Source organism: Canis lupus, chromosome 23 (genome assembly GCF_048164855.1).
Source record: "Canis lupus baileyi chromosome 23, mCanLup2.hap1, whole genome shotgun sequence".
NCBI lineage: Eukaryota > Metazoa > Chordata > Mammalia > Carnivora > Canidae > Canis > Canis lupus.
In genome coordinates this window covers 39,035,621-39,056,403 of record NC_132860.1, presented here as the reverse complement: position 1 = coordinate 39,056,403, position 20,783 = coordinate 39,035,621, and the positions used below count along the sequence as shown (strand labels likewise).

Sequence of the window (20,783 nt, the reverse complement as noted above, 5' to 3'; positions counted from 1 at the left end):
GGGGGCGGGGGCGGGGCCTGGCCCTCCCGGCGGCGGAGCGGCCCGCCCCCCGCCGCCCGCGGCGCCCGGCCATTGGCGGGCTGCGCCGTCCGTCCCGCCCCGCCGCCGCCCGGCGGACCTCCAGCGCCGCCCAGGGCTCGGGCGGCGAGAGCGGCGCGGCGCTGGGTGCTGGCGGGATCCGCCGGGACGCGGAGCGGACGCGGCCGGCGCCGGCTTGGGGGCTCGCCGCCTGCAGCATGACCCGCGCGGTCTGCGCTTCGGCCCCGGCCGCCGGCGTCTGATACCCCGCACGGTGGCGCGCAGCTGCCGGAGACCCGGCCGCTGCCCCTTCTTCGCCCTTGGCGCCTTATCACACTCCCTTCCCGGGAGCCGGGAGCAGCGCGGGCAGCCGGCGCCCCCGTGCAAACTGGGGGTGTCCGCCGGACCGGCCCCCGCCACCGCCGCCGCCGCCCCCCGGCTCTGGCCATGGCCCGGCGGGGCGCAGCGCCGAGCGTCCCGGGGGCGCCCGGGGGCGTCGATCTCAGCCTGCGGCGGCTGCGGCTGCTGCTGCTGCTGCTGCTGCTGCTCCTCGAGCCAGCGCGGGGCTTCGGGGACGAGGAGGAGCGGCGCTGCGACCCCATCCGCATCTCCATGTGCCAGAACCTGGGCTACAACGTGACCAAGATGCCCAACCTGGTGGGGCACGAGCTGCAGACAGACGCCGAGCTGCAGCTGACAACTTTCACGCCGCTCATCCAGTACGGCTGCTCCAGCCAGCTGCAGGTGGGCGCCCTCACCCCCACCCCCACCCCGGGCGGGAGGGGACCCCTTGGGCAGGGACGCCCCAAACTAACTCCGTGGAGCCCTTGCCAAGGCAAGCCCCCTGCCCTGCCCCCTCGCTAGGCTGAGGGGTAAAAACTACCCTGGAAAAGTGATTTCCAACCCCACCCCCACTTTTCTGTCCCTTCTCAGGGACTGGAAGCCAAAACGTTGTGTAAGTCATCTGGCCTGAGAAAGAACCCACTCTTACACCCCGCCCTTCCGTTTTTCTCCCCTGCTCACCCGTGTCTGGCCAAGCCCCTAACCCCAGTGGAGCCGAGGGTTATCTTTGCCAAGGATTCTGGCCGCCGCTGCTCGGTGGGCGAGTCCCCAGCAGGGCAGCCAGCTGCAACTAAGACTTGGAAGGAGAGATAAGGAGACGGGGACGTCTCCTCCCTCGCCGACCTCCTTTCTCCCCCCATATTTGCGGGGAGGGGGTTATTAAGTGAAACTCCACTGCCTCGTTTTCTGCGGAGCGGCCCCTCCTCGCGTCCTCCCACATGACTTTAGGGGTCACGCAGGAAGGCATGGTTGGGTGGCCTGAGATCGTTCTGATCCTCAGGGTTGAGGGCAGGTTTAGGATTTGGCGGGGAGAAAACACAGCTTGGGGAAAACGTGATAGTGTGGTCTAGCTCCAGGAAGGTAATTTGTGTATTGGGAGATTTTTTTTTTCCAGCCATTAAAAATTGTAACGCTTATGTAATAATAGAGAAAATGCTCAGCCCACAGTAAGTGAAGAAATAATTAGCATATACAGGGTGATTATAGTCTCACAAAATCAACAACCGATTCATTTTAAGAAAGAAAAGGAACTGAAAGAGATATAAAAAAGAAAAGTTAGCACTAGTTGTGTTTTGGTTGGTAAGGCTATGGTGATTTTTAGAAATTTAGACAAGAGAGAACTTGGGGAGAAAATAGAGGGTGGTTATCCAGGCTAAAAGCTTCAGAAATCCGTGGTTCTGGTAGTAACTTCTGAGAGATAAGAAACAGGCAGGCAGCTTACTTCCTAGGTCCATGTTTTTTACATAGGTCGTTTTAAAAGTTGGACTGTGGCTTCAGAAAGATGGTTGGGATTAGACCTGTTGCTGCTGAAATGTCCCGTTGGAGTTTTCAGAACTTTAGAACTAGGTTATAAAAGCTTAAGAAATGATCCTCTAGCTCTCAGTTTGGAAACAGCACATATCCTGACATCAGTGGCAATTTTGTTGGAGAAACAGCTTTTGCAGGGATATATATTTTTAATTACATGTATCCTGGGGAAGCAGCCAAGCTGTTTTGAAGGACAGGACTGGATCCCTTTACATGCTGGAAAATAGTTACTTGTAACTCTAGACTTCATAGACAACATCTGTAAGGAGCCAAGCCGACTGTTTATCAATGCTGGAGGAATTGAGGACAGCAACTGGACTCTCCCCTGCTGGTACTGCAGTTCCAGGGACTTCACATTTATATTTTCCTATTGTGCTTCATTATTATTTATTGAGGAAACCTGGCCAAACAAACCCCTGGTGACCAGAGACCTCAACCTGCATCCTATCCTTGGGTCTAACAGTGCCTCGATTAGGACATTTTTTGTTTCGGTATGGGACTGATTAAAAAAAATAATAATAATGTTAGGGGATAAAGTAGAGAAAGGAGAGAATATTAACAGGAGAAGTGCCAGATCTACATCTACTTATTACATTTATTTTTATAGCGATAAAGAAATGAGGACAAAAATAAATCACCCCATCACTCAAATGACTCAGTCATTCGATTAGTCTGTTCAGCTCTTTCAAGTCAGGAGACTCAAAGTGGAGTCTTAAGGTTTATTTTCTTAAGCATTATGCAAAAAGGGATTATGTAATCTTTCGGGTCCTTTTCATATATTTATTTATTTATTTATGTTCTCCTGGAAGGGATTGCTAGAACCCAAAGAAGAAAAGTGTGCAAGCAATGGCTTTTTTAGGGCACCCTAGTCTGGGGTCAGAGTAGACAGTCAGAGCCCCCATAACTGGTTTAGAAGTCCGTATGTACTTTGCCTGGAAGCATTCAACCCCGCTTCGTGCAAGCATTTGGTCAGACTTCCAAGTCATTGTTTTCTTTGTTCATTTCATTACTTTTCCAGTTCTTCCTTTGTTCAGTCTATGTGCCAATGTGCACAGAGAAGATCAACATCCCCATAGGCCCGTGCGGCGGCATGTGTCTTTCAGTCAAGAGGCGCTGTGAACCTGTCCTGAAGGAATTTGGATTTGCCTGGCCAGAGAGCCTGAACTGCAGCAAATTCCCACCCCAGAATGACCACAACCACATGTGCATGGAAGGGCCAGGTGATGAGGAGGTGCCGTTACCTCACAAAACCCCCATCCAGCCCGGGGAAGAGTGCCATTCGGTAGGCACCAACTCGGATCAGTACATCTGGGTGAAAAGGAGCCTGAACTGTGTTCTCAAGTGTGGCTATGATGCTGGCTTATACAGTCGCTCGGCCAAGGAGTTCACGGACATCTGGATGGCCGTGTGGGCCAGCCTGTGCTTCATCTCCACCGCCTTCACAGTGCTCACCTTCCTCATCGATTCCTCCAGGTTTTCCTACCCTGAGCGCCCCATCATATTTCTCAGTATGTGCTATAATATTTATAGCATTGCTTATATTGTCAGGCTGACCGTAGGCCGGGAAAGGATATCCTGCGATTTTGAAGAGGCAGCAGAACCTGTTCTCATCCAAGAAGGACTTAAGAACACAGGATGTGCAATCATTTTCTTGCTGATGTACTTTTTTGGAATGGCCAGTTCCATCTGGTGGGTTATTCTGACACTCACTTGGTTTTTGGCAGCGGGACTCAAATGGGGTCATGAGGCCATTGAAATGCACAGCTCTTATTTCCACATCGCCGCCTGGGCCATCCCCGCAGTGAAAACCATTGTCATCTTGATTATGAGACTGGTGGACGCGGATGAACTGACTGGCCTGTGCTACGTCGGGAACCAAAACCTCGATGCCCTCACAGGCTTTGTGGTGGCCCCCCTCTTCACTTACCTGGTGATCGGAACTTTGTTCATCGCTGCGGGTTTAGTGGCCTTGTTCAAAATTCGGTCCAATCTGCAAAAGGATGGGACAAAGACTGACAAGTTGGAAAGGCTGATGGTCAAGATCGGGGTCTTCTCAGTCCTGTACACGGTGCCTGCCACCTGTGTGATTGCCTGTTACTTCTATGAAATCTCCAACTGGGCGCTCTTCCGCTATTCTGCAGACGACTCCAACATGGCCGTTGAGATGTTGAAGATTTTTATGTCTTTGCTGGTGGGCATCACCTCAGGCATGTGGATTTGGTCTGCCAAAACTCTGCACACATGGCAGAAGTGTTCTAACAGATTGGTGAATTCTGGGAAGGTAAAGAGAGAAAAGCGAGGGAACGGTTGGGTGAAGCCTGGGAAAGGCAACGAAACTGTGGTATAAGGCTACCTGGCCTCCATGCTTTCCAAGTTTTGAGGGGCGGGGCGGGGGGGGAAATGCTAGCATTTGGGGGCAAGCGCGACTAGAAGTTTCATGCAGTGAATCTCATTTCGAGCAAACTGGCAACACTTAAGTGACCCCTCTAAGCCACCGCCACCTGACCCCCACTGCCTGGCATCATAAAAGTCATGATTTTGCTGCAGACTTTGGAATGATCCAAAATGGAAAAGCCAGTTAGAGGCTTTCAAAGCTGTGAAAAATCAAAACATTGATCACTTTAGCAGGTCGCAGCTTGGAGCGTGGAGGTCCTGCCTAGATTCCAGGAGGGGCCGGGGCAATGCTGCTTTTCTCTGCAGAGTGAGATCTGAGCTGTGAGGAGGTAACTCGCAGGGAGAAAGATTCACTTTTTTAACCCTTAAAATCTTACATACTAACTGGGTCTCTCAGATAGCCAAGCAATCTATAAACACTGGAGACACTGGGTTCAGACAAGTGTTACAAGAGTTTTATAGTTTGGCTGATCTAACGTAAACATTTTCTCTGGTGCGCTGTCTGCTGTTTAGAACTTTGTGGATTGCTCTCCCAAGAGGTGGTGTCAGAATCTTCCAGTGCCTTTGTCATAAAACAGGATTGTTTGAAAAAAACAGAAGTACTGTACAAACACACATAAGGTATTCAGTGGATTTTCCTCCTCTCTCTTCCTCTTAAATTTCATCATCCCTGTTCTAGGCTGCTGCTGTTTTGTTCATTTTACATTAATGACTCAAAATAGGTATTTTTATAGGATTTTTTTTTTTTTTTCCACTGCAGCATGCCTAATGAGGAGGAAAGTCAGGGTGATTCACTTTCTGACAATCATTTAATTCAGAGGAAAATAAGATTTACCAAGTCGACTTAACTTACCGACCCCGGAGACCTATTGCATTGAGCAATGGGGACTTAATATATTTTACTTTGTGTGATTGCATCTATGCAGACGCCAGTCTGGAAGAGCTAAAATGTTAAGTTTCTTGGCAACTTTGCATTCGCACAGATTAGCTGTGTAATTTGTGTGTGTCAATTACAATTAAAAGCACATTCTTGGACCATGACATAATAGTATACTCAACTGACTTTAAAACTATGGTCAGCTTGCATTCTCAGAATGATAGTGCCTTTCTTTCCTTTAGCATAAGAATGTTATCAGAGTCTAGTCTACTACCACAATGAAGACTTTTTTTTTCTGTTTTGTAGCAAGAACTAAGGACAGCTAATCCAACTACTTGGTGCATAATTGTTTCCTAGTAATTGGCAAAGGCTCCTTATAAGATTTCATTGGAGGCAGTGTGGCCTGGAGTATTTATATGGTGCTTAATGAATCTCCAGAATGCCAGCCAGGAGCTTGATTGGTTAGTAGGGAATAAAGTGTAGACCATATGAAATGAACTGCTAACTCTTAACACAGGTCTTAATTGCCTTTTGCAGGGGTATCCAGAGCTTTTAAAATTTATGCTTTATGTTCCTCACAATGGGGTACCCCCTAGCAGCCTCTCAAAAGTTGCAATTCTTTGAAAATTGTAACTGGACTCTCTCTTAACCTGCCGTAGGCCTCCTAATCACCAGATCTCTGGGACAAATTGTTGACGGTGTCACAGGTTGCTCTCCTTGTAACAGCATACCTACCTTTGCTTCAGCAACTACTTTGCAATGACTCACTCATTTATTTATTTGTGCCCCACCCCACCCCACTCCTTTTAAACACAGGTAGGAAAACTCTTATCACATCTCTTTGTGGAAAAACATTTCCAGGGACTCAGATTCCTGAATTGGTGGTCAGATTCTGGAAATGCACGTGTCCTTGTCTGTCTTTTTGAGCTTTATGGCCATGGTTTGACATTTGCCTTTCTTCTTTGTTTTGGGGGGCTCTTGAGCTGTCTGAGGTGAAGATGCACATAAGGTCTGTTGTGTATTTTGGAAGGGGAAGTCCGGGGGCTCTGAGGACAGATGCTAAATGGACGCAGGGTCGGGGGGAGGCCTTGGTGTGTGTGCCGAGCCCAAGTACCTTGGCTGGACTCTGGATCAGGGTTCTAGGAGCATGAGAAATGATCCCGAGAAGGACCAGTTGAACTCCATCTGAGACTGCGTTGCCTATGAAATATAAAATGTGAATTCCCTGTGCTGCTTGCAGACAGTTCCCATAGCTGGCCAGGGCCCTGGAGCATGCACCCAGGGGCAGAGCCTGCCCTTACTCACGCTCCACTCCAGTGTCTTGGGAGTTGGGCTGAGACTGCGGCCCAGGAAAGGGAAGAAGGACGGTGCAGTGGGGCACTGGCCTAGCTGTTAGATTGTTGGGCTGTGTAAGGCAATTGTGTTTGTAATGTTTCAGCAGTTGTGTGACCAAGGCAGCACCTAGCAGAGGGCCAGGCACAGAGTAGGGGCCCAATATTTGTGAATAATGAAATAATAATAAGAGTACCTGGATGAACCTATACACCCGAGTTCTGGAGCTAGTGCCTTGACAACTTCCTGGGTTCTAATGTGTCTCTTCTACAAATCTCTTGCCTTCTCAGGGGAAAAGTGGCCATCGATGCAGACTGGATTAGTAGCCCTAGCGATGTCACAGGGCTGTGTGGGCCTTTCCTTTCATATTCCAGACAATGGGGAGTGTTTATGGTTTCAGGAAAGGAGCTTTGTGGCTGAGGTCAGTTACCAGTTACCTGAATAAGAGTCCATCGCCTCTTAAGTTGGTGTTTGTTTAAAAAACCCACAAAACTCAATTATTAGCCCATTTATCAAGTGACCATTCTGGGTAAAGCCCTGTCTTGGGCACCTTAGGGGTGTCAAGGAGTACCAAGCTCTGTCCTTCTCACTGACCTGGACTGAGATGCTCCTGCGTCTGCTGAATTTTGCTGTTGGTTTTTGGGAAGGAGCAGAGGGCCTCTGAATGGTCATCTGTTTCACTTGTCTCCATCCCAGAAACTGCCTCTTGGGTCCTTCTACCTTTAATGTCTCCCTCATATGCCCTGCAGAGATACCCTGCAAGTCGATTACAAGGGTTTTGACAGAATGCCTCAGCCCTGTTTCGTGACTATCTCTGTGGCAATCCCTAGGGAAAACTGTGGAACACTGGCTAAAGGGACGTGAGCTCCCACACCTAACATGGTGGGAGGTGGGGGGCGGGGGGAAGAGCAGGCAGTTTAGGGCTTGGGGTGTTCCATGTGACATAAACAGGTGAATCTGAGGACACCTTGCTAGGGAAAAGGTTGAACTCTAGAATAAGTAGGGATGAGTGTAGCTTCCTATAAAATGCTTGGCCTCCCGAGATTCTATTCGACAGGGCGCAAGGGCACCTCTGTCCACCCTCCCCTCCAGCAGACCCCTCTTTATCTTCCTTCATAAAGGCCACATTTCAGGGCCAAGGAACATGGGGTAGGTTGGAACTGGCCAGAACCATCTGGTTGAGCTACTTGGTTGATTCATATCCTCTTTCCTCCCGCTTCCTGATCTCTGATATGGCTTCTGAGCTGGCAGCTTGCTCAGGGTCCTGAAACCAGAGAAGGGGTGACACTGTTTATTTCCCTGAGATGCTCTCTGACTTTCCCCAGTCACTCTCTCACCTGCAGAATCAGATCAAACCCAGAATCAGGGAATATTCTGTGTTTAGGTTCTGAATTGTGACTACCAGCACCCTGAGCTTATCTTCTCTGTCCCCCCACCCCTACCCCCAACCTTACCCCCAGCCTCCTGGTCACTGAATTCAGGCTTTACTGTGTTAGCAACCAAGCTGGGATCTGAGGACATAGAGGAGCTCGACAGCCTCAGCCCTGGGGGGCAGAGTCTATTCCTAGGGACGTCACCCCACTGGTGCAGTCTGCCTTCTGGTGAGGTGGCCACAGCTCAGTTAGGAGAGCCACAGAGCACAGACTTTGGAAGGAGCCCCCAGGATCAAGCTACATCCTGCATTTCACTCTGTAATGGGAGAGATTGGAGTGAGTTGCCTTTCCAGCCCATTATGTCGAGGCACTGGACTCTAACGGTTCCTCGTGTTCTTTTATCTATCTGGGTTCAGAGTCCTTGTCTGGGTTTTTATGATGTCTGGCACAGGACCCAGGTTATCATTTTTCCTCTGAGCCCAGGTCATAGATCTTGGAAACTCCTAGAAGAGCATTTTGCTCCTACTGAGGATCAGATACCAGAGCCTTAAATAATGGATTTTGTTTTACCGGGTCCTGGTCAGAGCTCTCTGCGCTTGCCTCTCACCATGCGCATGTGTGGTAGTGGCACGCTGGCGGTCACCAAGCGGGAAGTGAACCCTGACCCTCCCCAACAGGCCTCTTCCCCTTGCTCAGCCCATTTGCCCTGTAGCAGCCTGTTCCTGTTTCTGATTTACCTTATTTCCCTTCTTCTTCTCTGCACCAGCAAATTCCCAGTATTTGCCCAGGCAGTTCACAGAGGGCCTGTCTGGGTCCTCTGTGAGCTTTGTCCTCCAGGCTGACATGGCTCCTTGGTCTCCTGCAATATTCAGTGTATGACCACTGTCATCCCAGAAGGCTTCTGAGAAGAGGGGCAGGAGCAGCTCTGTTCCCCAAAGACTGGTCCATCTTCTCCCCCAGAACATGCTCTTCTCTGTTTCCTGCTCATGGGCTTGGGCCCCAGCTCAGTTGTGTACTTCTGGAGGGGAGGCTGCTCTCTAGCTCTCTCCCAGCGGGGCATCTAGGTGGTTCTGAATTTCTTCCTACCTCACAGGGTTGTTGTGAGACTTCGAAGGTCTGAGGATGAGAGGCCCCTCGTGCTCTTTGTAGGAAAAGTGGAATAAACATCCAGCATCATTTGTAACAAGAAGAATGAGACGCAGCCTGTGTGGGCAGCAGGTAGGCTGGTGCTCTGGGGCCTATCCTTGGATCCCCGTGCCATCCTGCAGCTCCAGCCACTTTGAGGCCCACCTTGGGGGCTTTCAGATGTTCGACATAGAGGTACCAGGCCAATCCCTGCTACACATGCCCTAATGAATTGCTGACCATCAAAGGAAATGGACCCTGCTTTTAAGGATGTACAAACGTATGTCTGCATTGATGTCTGTACTGTAAATTTCTAATTTATCACTGTACAAAAAAATAAACTTTGCTATTTAATTTTTGTATTAAAGGAAAATAAAGTTTTGTTTATTAACTGGTCTGAGGTTTTGGCATATTCCTGGAGGGGCATGGTAGCTCCCAGGAAGCACGCATTCCCAGAAGTGAGAAATAGAGAATCTGGTTTGTGGGGCAGATTGAGAGCCTCTTTCTGAGGGCCTCTTTGTTTCTTTTTTGCTGGTGCCATTTTTCCCCTCTGGGATTTTCTCCTGGGTCACCAAACCCCCGAGGTCCAAGGTCAACAGAATTTATCACTACTGTGGTCATCAGTATCTCTCAAATGGTCACATGATGCTTTGGAGGTAACCGTAGTTCCCAAGCTGTCGACCCGTGACTCCTCTTTTTGGCATTTCCTATATGTGTGGCCGTTTTTTAATATACTTTCCAAGCACCTTTGACTCAATCTGGTGGCCTGAAAAAGTTTTTCCTATCACTGCTAGAGCTTCAGGAGTCTTTAAAAGGGGTAAGGGGGCCATTTTTTTTTGTTGTTGTTGTTGTTTTTTTACATTTTCATTAAAACATTTTTTTTTTCTGGCTATACAATGGTCGTTTTTGTGTAATAGATATGGGAGCATGTCATTTCAGTCAACCAAGATAATGACTTCTTTAGTTAATTTTATAAATTGGGTGGTCTATGTCTCCATATCCAGAAAAGTCATCAGACAAAGCGAATTCAAAGCCATTATCAGGACATTGTCATGGGAGCAAATAATAAGGACCACACAGGGGGAAGAGGAACCACTGCCATTGGAGATGCCCGCTGATGTCACAGACATCAGCCCTCTTGAGGGTTTGCCTTTAAATTACCTTCCGTACCCTCGTTTCACCTGAATACCACCCTGTTGGGTATAAGTAAAAAGCCCAGGGAAGAAGGATCTGTAATACTATTCTTCACTGCAGATTGCTATTGTACTTTTATCTCACACCATAAATGAAGGGAGGTATGTAATTTAAATTCTCTTCCCTGTAAGACAGGCTGTATTCCTCATTTCGTGACCTACTCATTAAGTAGTTATGAAGTTAAAGAAAAGTCAACACAATCTGGAATGAATTCATAATTGTACTTGCAAAAACACTTTCTATATAGAAAATACTTTCATATTTACGTGATTGCATCTTATTCTCATGGCGTCTCTCAAGTAAGCAGGGCAGACATTGTCTTCCTTAAGGAAGAACTGAAACTTCGGGCTAGCGACTTGCCCAGGGAGGTAGCAGGTTGGACAGCCTGGTCTTCTCATGCCTGGCCCATGGATTTTTCTTGTTTTACACACATTGGTGAGTCGAACTCTGTTCACCCAAAAGACATGTTGAAGTCCAACCCCTCTTGTACCTGTGAGTGTGAACTCATTTGGAAATAAGGTCTTTGCAGACATAATCCAGTTAAAATGAGCTCATGCTACATTCGGGTGGGCTCTCCTTTGATGACTGGTGGCCTTATAATAAGAGGGCAATTTGGACAGAGACACTGAAAGGAGAGATGACCTTGTGAAGGCAGAGGCAGAGGTGAGGGTGATGCAGCTGCTGGCTAGGCCGGAAACCCCAAGGATTGTCAGCACCTGCCAAAAGCTAGGAGAGAAGCAAGAAAGATTCTCCCCTGAGCCTCCAACAGCAGCCGGCCCTGCTGACACCTTGACTGCGGGCCCGTAGCCTCGGAAACTACACGAGGATACATTTCTGTGTCTGAAGCCACCCAGTTTGAGGCCATTTGTTAAGGCAGCCCTAGGAAACTAAAACATACTCTATTCCTCTGATTCCTTCAACTACTGCAAACAGTTTGGTGGGAATGGGTAAATGTTTTGGCAGGCGACTCTCTCAGTGATGAGACCTGGCCATGAGCTTCTGTTGTTTAAGGATTATGTAGCATAAATCACTCGGGTAAGTTTCTTTATCTGCACACTGGACACCTCTAAAATCAACCCCATGATCCCTGACACTCAACTGACTTGAACTGGTCTTGGCTGGTCTCCCGCCCACCCACCCCCAATGGGAGCTCTGTGTGCAGGGCCAGGACCTTGACTGGAATGTGGCCCAAGGGTTTTTAGCATTTCTGTCCTGAGAACTGATTTTTTTCTTTCCCATTTTAGCTTTCACATGCAATCATAATTTTAAAGTTGAGCTCACTCTTGACTAAAGAGGTCAGCCTGGGCTTCCTGTCTTCAGAGGTTCTGTGAACAGAAACAAACCGCACTTGGAGAAGGCTGTCATCCTCTCCTCTGCCTGCCTTCTCTGTGCAGCAGGGTTGGAGGAATGGGAGCATCTCGCTAAATGTGAAAATGTTGGACATGCAAAGGTATATTCCAAAAGGCTCTCAAAAATGGGCCTTGGCCCCACCTGAAGTTCCTTCTCAGCTCATTCCCAGCCTAAGAAAACCTAGACATTCACCTGCCCTCACACAAAGGATTCCAATGTCTCACTCCCAGGAGAGGGAATAAAAATGAAAATTTATTACATTTCACATCAGTAGCCTCCACAAGGTTTCCTATAAGCACCTGATCCTGTTTTCACCCAAGGGCATGCTTAATCTCCCTGCAAGCCCACCTTATCAGCACCTTTTTCTTGAAGAGATGAAGCGATTGGCTATCGAAATTTTCTAAAATGCCCAAGGGTTGCATCATTTCACATGACAGGAGGCAAATGGGTCGAGTATAAAGCCATGAGATGGAATTGATAAATCACATAGAACAATTTGTCCATGCTTTGCCTCTCACTCCCTTGCTTTTTTTGTAGGTGTTTCCTTTGCCTAGAAGGCCCTGTCCTCTCTCTTCAGTGAGGAGAGTCCTGTCTGTTCTTTATTTAAGACAAGTCTGAGATCATCTCTTCTGGGAAGACTTCCTTGACTCTCCTCCTTACACTTCTGGCTTTTCCTTCTTACCATAGGTGAGCTTAAGCCTCAGATGCTTCCAACTCTGGGAGCCTTCATGCACTGTTTGTGATGGTCCATTTGTGTGTCCATCTCCCTAATGGACTGATGTCCGTGAGGACGACCCTGGGTGCCCAAAGGTGACTGCCTGTGTGCCTTCAGGGCCTGGCACTTGCTGTGCATGAGTTTCAGGAATGTCTGGAAAGAAGGCAGGAGGGAGGCAGGGCTTTACCTTGTTAGGTAGGAGATCTGGGGTGGGGTGAGGTTTGGTGACACCGTAACCAGCATAGGAAAGAAATGGAAGCTAACAATAACAGCTATCACATAGGTCGGACTTTCTGGAAAGATGCTCTGGTAAAATTCTCCAAGAAAACTCTCTAGTCTCAAAGACAGGTTTGAGAATGCTCACCCACCCACTGTGTTGCTTACTGTTAGTTGTCTTTCTTCCCTTCTCTTTTCCTCCTGTTCCTCCCCAACAACATTTACTGGGAGCCTCCTGCTTGTACAGTACTGGGCCGGGCTGGGGAAGGGAGAGATGGGGGGCTTGTAAAAGGCTGTGAAAGACAAGGTCCAACTCAGAGCGCAGATGACAAAACAGAGAAAGAATTCAGCTGTTATTAACAAGCTTAAAACTCCAAACCTGGAAAAACAAATCCTCTACTGCTTAGTAAATATTTGTTGAGTAGCTGAATGAGGGCGCATCACGCACCAGCCACTGTCCTGGGAGCGCACTGTAGGCGGCGGCAAGATAAATAAGACAGGACGCCTCCCTCCAGGAGTCCATCGGCTGCACCCGTCCCCCTCTATCCCTAGCCCCTCGGGGATCGCTGCCACTAGCGCGTTTCCTATGCGATCTCTCCCTGGCGGAGTCCCGGGACCTTGCTCGTTCCACTGGGAAAGAAGAGCTTCAGCTGCTGTCATCTCCTCATTGCATCCTGAAAACGCCACTTCTGCCTCAATAGGTGGACGTGTAGGGAGGCAGGGGGAACAGCAGGGAGGAAGGAAGGGGTGCGTCCCAGAGACCACCACTCCTTGAAGATTTGGTCTGCTCATCACAACCACCTGGCGATTTCAGTGTGGAAAAAACAAAAAATAAAATGTACTCACGAGCAGCGCCTGGGTGGCTCAGTCGGGTAAGCGTCTGCCTTGGGCTCAGGTCATGATCCCAGGATCCTGGGGTCGAGCTCCCCATCAGGCTCCCTGCTCGGAGAGGAGTCTTCCCCCCCCCTGCCCCCTACACCCCACCCTGATCATGCTCGCTCGTTCTCTCTCAAATAGATAAAATCTTGAGGAAACGAAACAAAAACATACTCATGATGTGCCCCTGAAGGCTTCGAATCATCAGAACGGCTAAACACCTCCACCTGAGCATCTTTTCTAGCGGCCTCTCTAGTCTCAAAGGCAGGTGAGAATGATCCCCCACCCACGGTGTTGTCTATTGTTAGTTGTCTTTCTTCCCTTCTTTTTCCTCCTGCTCCTCGGCAACAACATTGCTGGGAGCCTCCTGCTTGAGCGGTACTGGGCCAGGCTGGGGAAGGGAGAGATGTGTTAATTTGTAATATTTGCTCTGAGCGGACGGTTGTGTAGGTGGGTCCGCCTGTGTCCTCTGGGCCCCATCCCCTTGCTTCTCTCACATCATCGTTCTATAAAATCCAGAGACTATTCTGTAGAAGCTTAAAAAAGAATGTGCTCCATCCCCATTTCCCCATTGACCCAGAGTGGAAGGAGTAAATGTGCACGTCAACTTGCTGAGAGTGGCCTGTTGGGGGTGCAGGTGGCCAATCGCTCAGCAAAACTGGAACCTGAGATTCTTGGAGTAGGAGGGAAGGTGGCCTGAGGCCAAGTTATGAAAGGCCTGGGAGGTTGTGCTGTCTCCTGGGCCGGGCACGGTGTGAGGCTGGGAGGGCTCGCGTCCACGTTGCCATTGCACACAGCTCACCCTGGCCAGGGGTGAGCCGCAGGGACTGGGGGGCAGACAGGGCACCACAGAGGCAGGCTGACCTGTTTGGACGAGAAACCACGAAGGCCCAAATGAAGGTGGTTGCAGAGGGATGGAAAGGCTGGGGCGATTTTCAGAGAAACCACAACTAGCTGCGTCCACCCCCCCCACCCCCCCCCCACCCCCGCCCCGGGGCCTGTTCAATGAGCCGAATCTTTGCTCTCCGTGCTGGGGGTGTTTCAAGGCCAGAAGCCTTCTGTTTGCTCTGCGCACCTGATACAGCACACTCCCTGCATGGCAAGCCGCAGAGAAATGACGACTCGTACAAAAGGGCTTCAGCAATTTGCAAAAACACTGACCAAGCAGCCCTGAGGAGCTGGGCTTTTCCTTGAATGAGCCTCCCTCCCTGGAAGCGTGGGGCTCAGCATGACACCATTTGCTGGTGGCTGGAAGGGACAGGGAGCTTGTGAGGAGAGGGTAGTATTTGGTTGTTTGTGCCCCACCACCTCTTCTGGATTCAGAGTTTCCCAGCAAGACACACTTCCTAGAATAGCTGATACAAATTCCATAGTAAGGGCTGAATTTAGTGCAAACTTAATCCCAGTGGTGTCTTCCATCTAGATTTTATTTCTTGACACAGTTTTCTTTGCCGGCCGCTGTTATCAGGAAAAGTTTGCACTGCCTAACCAGATCCACGGAAAAAGATATCACGAGCGCACACATTTTTCCTAGTCCTCTTCCTTTTAAATGAGAAATACTGTATAACATTTTCCATAAGTAAAAGAGAGAACCACTTCCTAGCTTTTTTTTGGTTCTTTTCTTTTCTTTTTTTTTTTTTTCAAACAACAGACCTTCCTTTTGGATTTACATCAGCATTTAGCTAACTTCCTGAACACTTCACCCATTTCCTGAACTTATTCTGAGGAAGGAAAAACATCCTCCTTCAGAAATAAATGCAAATAATCGCAGAGATTATTTTTATTAAATAAATAGTGCAAATGCAATGGAATTTCCTGCACGACGTTCGTTCACCAATGGGCATTTCAACAGAAACCTGCAGCGATCCTGTAGGGACCATCTTATTCACAGGTAGTCTGAGGAGTTATAGCCATTATGTAGCCACTCAAGAGATGAGTCCTGAACATTGGCAATTTATGTTCTTGTTCAAAGCTTTTTTGCTGAGAAATCTGAACGCTAGGGGGATTTGTTTTCTTTAGGTCTGCAATTGCGAAGCTTTCTTTTAAAACGGGGTTCTCGTGACACCTAGCGGTGAACCCGGGAAGAACATCTTCAGCGCCCCCCCCACCCCCACCCCAAGGAGGGTCCCAGTCATTGGGTTTCCTTGTTGCTTCTGCATTTGCTTGGGAAAAAACACACTCCTTCCAAGGACTTCTTAGCCCAGGAATCCTGAGACGTAGTGACAAGGAAACAGCAACCCTTGTGCGTTTCTGGAGATATTCTCTTCTCTTGATTATTTCTTCAGAGGCAACCTACCACCTAAGGCTTAACTGGTTCAGTCTTAACAATGAATGAAAAATGGGAGATGCTGCAGAGGAAACCCATCACCATATCCAGCTGGGATCGGGTTTTTACGTTTTTTTATTTTTAAAATGCAGGGACTTTCTCTGTGAGAAGGCCTCCTCCCATTCAGTCATCTTGAGTGCAGCAGAACTGTACCCTTCTGGCGAATTAATCTCATCGGCATCTTAGAGCTATATTTTAGTCTGGCTGCCCGTCATTCATAAATGCTTTCCAGGGCCCTTCTTATGTTCTCCAGTGTTTGGCAGCAGTTGATTTTTATGGGGAGAGGTGCCAGGGATCTTGCCCCTCATCCCTACCCCACCCCCGCCCGCCAGAAGTCCATGCGGAACAGATGGGATATCTGCCCTCCTTTTAGTGTCCCCAAGAAGAGACTCCTTCATCCGTCACCCAGGCTGACACTCTTCCATAGGTTCAAGGCCCCAGATTCTGGCCCCTTGCACCATCAACTCCCACCTCTTCCTTAGACATAGCCTATGTTCTAACCAATCCCACCCACTTCCAACTCCCCATGTATCTCAGGCTGCTTGCTTCATCCTTCTCTGGCTTCCTTTTTTTTTTTTTTTTTTTTAAGATTTTGTTTATTTATTCATGAGAGACACAGTCAGAGGGAGAAGGAGGCTCCCTGTGGGGAGCCCGATGTGGGACTCGATCCCTGGACCCTGGGATCAAGACCTGAGCCAAAAGCAGACGCTCAACCACTGACCCACCCAGGTGCCCCCTTCTCTGCCTTCCCATGTGCTGGTCCCCTCAACGAGAAGACCCAGTGCCCCTTCTTCAAGACCATGTTGTAGGAGTTTACTTTCTTGGGAGCCTGGTATGATCCAAGCAAGCAGAGCCAATAGTGTCCTTCTGTATGTCACCTCTCAACCTAGCTCCAATTTTAGTATATGTGCTGCCGAAGTGAGCACTCAACCTAGCTCCAGACGTCTGCAATTACACACGTTCTATTATATTCTGTTGTTTAGGTGCATCTCTCCCCCAGATGTCTGTGAGCTTCTCAAGGACACAAACTGCTCTTATACCCAACACCTTGGCTTGTCAGGTGCTCCCCAAGTGTTCACCAACGTCGTGACATCAGCCATTTGTAGTGCTAGACTGTGCCACTTGGCTACAGTGTTATGAACGGAGCACACTGGGGACTATTTCAAGGGGGAGTTAACAATCAGATGAGTGAGTCTTTGAAAACCTCCAGAGTCTTTTATTATCCCAAATGACCTTGGCCTTCACCCCCTCTGAGGAATAAGATGGTTTCCTAAAAATATTCTCTACATTTCTGCCTAGGTCTAATGTAGGCTCTATAATTACGGAAGCTCTGATCTAAATTGGGGTTTTAAAAAATCTGGGGTCAATGCAGGGAGTCTGTAATTGTATGCAAAATTCTTTATGTACATGTGTCCTTTTTCCGGGGAGATGGTTCCTATTTTCATTGTTGGTTCTATGGTTTCAGAACCTTAAATACCACTGATTCAGGATTGCTGACCAAAAGGGCAATCTCAATCTCTACAGGGTCCATAGGCGCTGACTTCTTGAGTGCCTCAGGAGAAAGGCTTATAAACCGCATATGCAAAATCTTGTTGCTTTTTCCCCACTGCCCTTCATCAGAGCACACCCACAGGTCCCCTCTACAGTATGACAAGAGAGGCTTATAAGAGGCTTTGGCTGTGTCCCATTTGTGCTGCCTTAATGAGCCCCTGAAATTCTAAATGGGAGGTGAGGGTGTGGCCAGACCCCATCAGCCCAAGACCATCTATCTTTCCCACACAAAAAGTTTTCCTTCTCAGGGAGAGCTACTGCACATAGCCTGCAACTTCTGCTGAAGCGATCCATGTTGAGCCCTCTGGGTGACATCAAAAAGTGTACATGAAGCATGACTACTAAAATTCTGCCACTGTGCTCTGAGCCTGCCAATTACTAGCATGTTTTTGCTCCTTGCTGGGAGATGCCATCTGCAAAGTAAATTGTAGCTAGTGGGGCAAACGTCGTGGGTGTGTGACCTGGACACGTGTTCAGGGTCCCATGCTTAGAAAGGCCTTCTGCTTTCTTCCATGCTCTACTGTACTATCGTGAACTCCTTTTTTTTTTTTAATTAATTAATTTATTTATGAGAGACATAGGAAGAGGGAGAAGCAGGCTGCCTGGGGGAATCACACCCAGAGTCAAAGGCAGACGCTCAACCTCTGAGCCATCCAGGCATCCTCTGCCTTGAAATTCTTAATAGTTTATGAACAAAAGATCCCATATTTTTGCTTGGCACTGTTTCTACAAATTGTGCTGCTGGTCCTGAGTTGTTATACACCTGAAGCAGTAGCCCTGAGTGGAAAGAACACAGCCTTGAAGTTGATAAGGGATTCAAATCCTAGTTCTGTAACTTCCCAGCTGTGTGAGCTTGAGCAGGTTACTTCACCTCTCTGAGCTTCAGTGTTCTTATATCTAAAATATCCAAAATGGTGATCATAATATCTAACTTTTACAACTATTGGAGCAATTAAACACTATGTAATGTAATCATTGGTAACAGTTTATATACTAACAACTATATTTGAAAATAACCAAGTCAAGAAAGAATAAGATACATTAGTGGGAAAGGCAGATCGAAACAAAACAAATAAGAAAGCCACACACACAGACTTTAAAGCTCGGTCAACCTGTTTCCACCTCTGTCCTTCCATTGCACTTTGCACAGAGTACCAGTAGAATGCTTAAAAATATTATATTATTATTAGTTTCCTTTGTTATGCATATTTCCTCCATTAAACTTTGAGGCCCCTTGAGACCTCAAGGGTCTGTGTAGCCTTGAAAAAAGATTTTCAGTTCCTTGCACAAGGCCTGCCACAAAGTAGATGTTTAATAAGTATTTGTGGGAAGAATAGACTCATTCATTATGTCGTTTTATAGTCAAGGAAGTGAGGCCCAGAGATGTGAGGTGAGTTGCCCAAGCTCACAAAGCTTGTCCTTGGCAAAGCTAGAACTGGAGCCCCCTTTGTTTGTTTTGGAGAGATTGCCTGGGGGCCCCGTGTGGATGCAGCCCTTAGAGCCATTAGACACAGTCTTTATTGCTTGCTGCATTGCAGTTATCAGATTACCTGGTAAATGTCCAAGCCTTTTGCGTAAGTATGTATTTATTTGGAGTCAAAAATCAGAGGGGAGTCAAAAATCTAGCCCCTGAGCTAGAATATACTGGAGTCTATCCCAGAGAACTTCTGGAGAAAGCAATCCATCAGATAGATCACCTTTACTGAGCTGGAGATTCTGGGGTAGCTCAGGCTCCCTGTCCCCTTCCCCAAGCGCTCCCATTCATGAGTTCCCTTCAGTAAGGCTGATGCCCTGAAAGTGATTGATTACCTGCTGCTATCTTGGGGACCTGAGAGTGACCTTCTGGATGCATTTGTAAGGAACCAGCTTGGAAACAAAAACAAAAGCTTGAAGGCATCCACTGGTTGGCCTGAGATAAGGGGACCTTAGAGCCCTTTTTCATTAGCCTGGCAAAACAATCTAAACAATAAAAATCCATAAGAAAATATTCTGCTTCCAGGGACTTAAAAGACACTCACGCTTCACCCATCCCGTCAACATGAGACCATCTCGATGTAGGAAAAACAAGTGTGTCTGTGGGAGGAGAGGAAGGGAGGAAAGGAGAGGAGATACAGAGAAAAGGAGGAGGGAGTAGAGGTAGAAAATCAGGGGAAAGGTGAAGAGATAGCAAAAGACAGAGACTGCATATACTTGGACAGTGGGTGATGTGGGACAAATATTCACCTGCAGGATCCCAGGAGGCTAGATCAAGTCATCAGCATGCATCCATGCGAGTCCATTTGTTAAGCCCGACTGATGTACTCATGATGCTTGTGCAGGCAGGAGGGGTGTGTGGGGTGCAGTGGAAGGGTCTGGGTTTGAGTTTTCACTCGGACGCTAATTTGTTGTGTGAACACGGACCCGTTCCTTCAAGCCCTGGTCTCAGTTTTCTCATCCCGAAGTGGGGGAAACCAATGCAAGAGAACATATGAAAGTAATTTGAGAAAACAGAGTGTGAGACAAGCAAACACAGTCTCGCATTTACACTCGAGCCGGATCCATTCCTCTTAAATCAAAACAGGCTTCAAGCGCCTCCAGCCCTGCTTCTCGAGGGCTCAGCAAAGTTGTCTTCCTTGTGTTTTTTAAATACATACATGCATGCATGTATGTATGTGTACAGAGTCCCACGATCTCGTCATGTCATTATGCACTCATTCCAAATCATGGATACAGCTTGGAAGTCATCCTATAAGAAGAAAAAGGCACACGGGTTAGCCACCGTGGTCAACCCGCAGATTCAGGTGGAAAGGGCTGAAGGACCCCAGTCTGGTCCAGAGGCTGGTTCTGCCCCCTTGTGCCCCTTGCCCGACAACCACGGGCAAGGTCCTCGGCCTCGCCCAGCCCCACTCTTTCCACTTGGGATGCGGAACACCCTCCTCCCGGTGCCGTGGCCACAAGGGCAACTGCCGAGCCCAGCTCCCGGCATCTGTTAGAGGCTCTGCCCCTGCGGCCCCTCGCTGCACCCTCAGCCCTAGAATGGACTGGATGGAAAACATGCAGATCTTTTCATTCTCCCATCCTCTTCTTCACTCTTCTCTCCGCATCCCCACTTCCACGTAGTCAGCTGCCCCCAAAGAAAAACCTTGGATCTCAGTGTCCAAGAAACCGCTGGAGAACATTTCTATGAAGGCATGAAATGGAAAATGAAACCACTATTCTATGATTATGTGTTTGTCTGGCATGTCAGCAATGAAAACCAACTCCAGGTAACTTACAAGGAGGGGAATTTATTGTAGGGGTATTGGAGGATAGAAATGGGTAGAAATTAAGGGAGATTCTTTTTTTAAAAAAAACTAAATTCAATGACTTGACATATGATGTATTATTGGTTTCAGAGATAGAGGTCAGTGATTCATCTGTCTTACATAACAGCTCATCCCATCACACGCCCTCCTCAATGCCCATCACCCGGTTACCCCATCCCCCAACCCTCCTCCCCTCCAGTGACCCTCAGTTTGTTTGCTATAATTAAGAGTCTCTTTCAGTTTGCCTTCCTTTCTGATTTCGTCTTGTTTTATTTTTTCCTCC

The 20,783-nt window shown here is 48.2% G+C and overlaps 1 protein-coding gene across 1 annotated transcript; it reads left to right on the top strand.

Annotated features, from left to right (window-relative positions):
- Positions 1-171: 171 nt before the first annotated feature.
- On the top strand, positions 172-9,379 carry FZD4 (frizzled class receptor 4). The gene is made up of 2 exons (XM_072794961.1): positions 172-762; positions 2,906-9,379. Exons 1-2 carry the CDS (start codon positions 466-468, stop codon positions 4,232-4,234), a joined length of 1,626 nt encoding a protein of 541 aa, XP_072651062.1. The 5' UTR covers positions 172-465; the 3' UTR covers positions 4,235-9,379.
- The last annotated feature ends 11,404 nt before the right edge of the window (positions 9,380-20,783 follow it).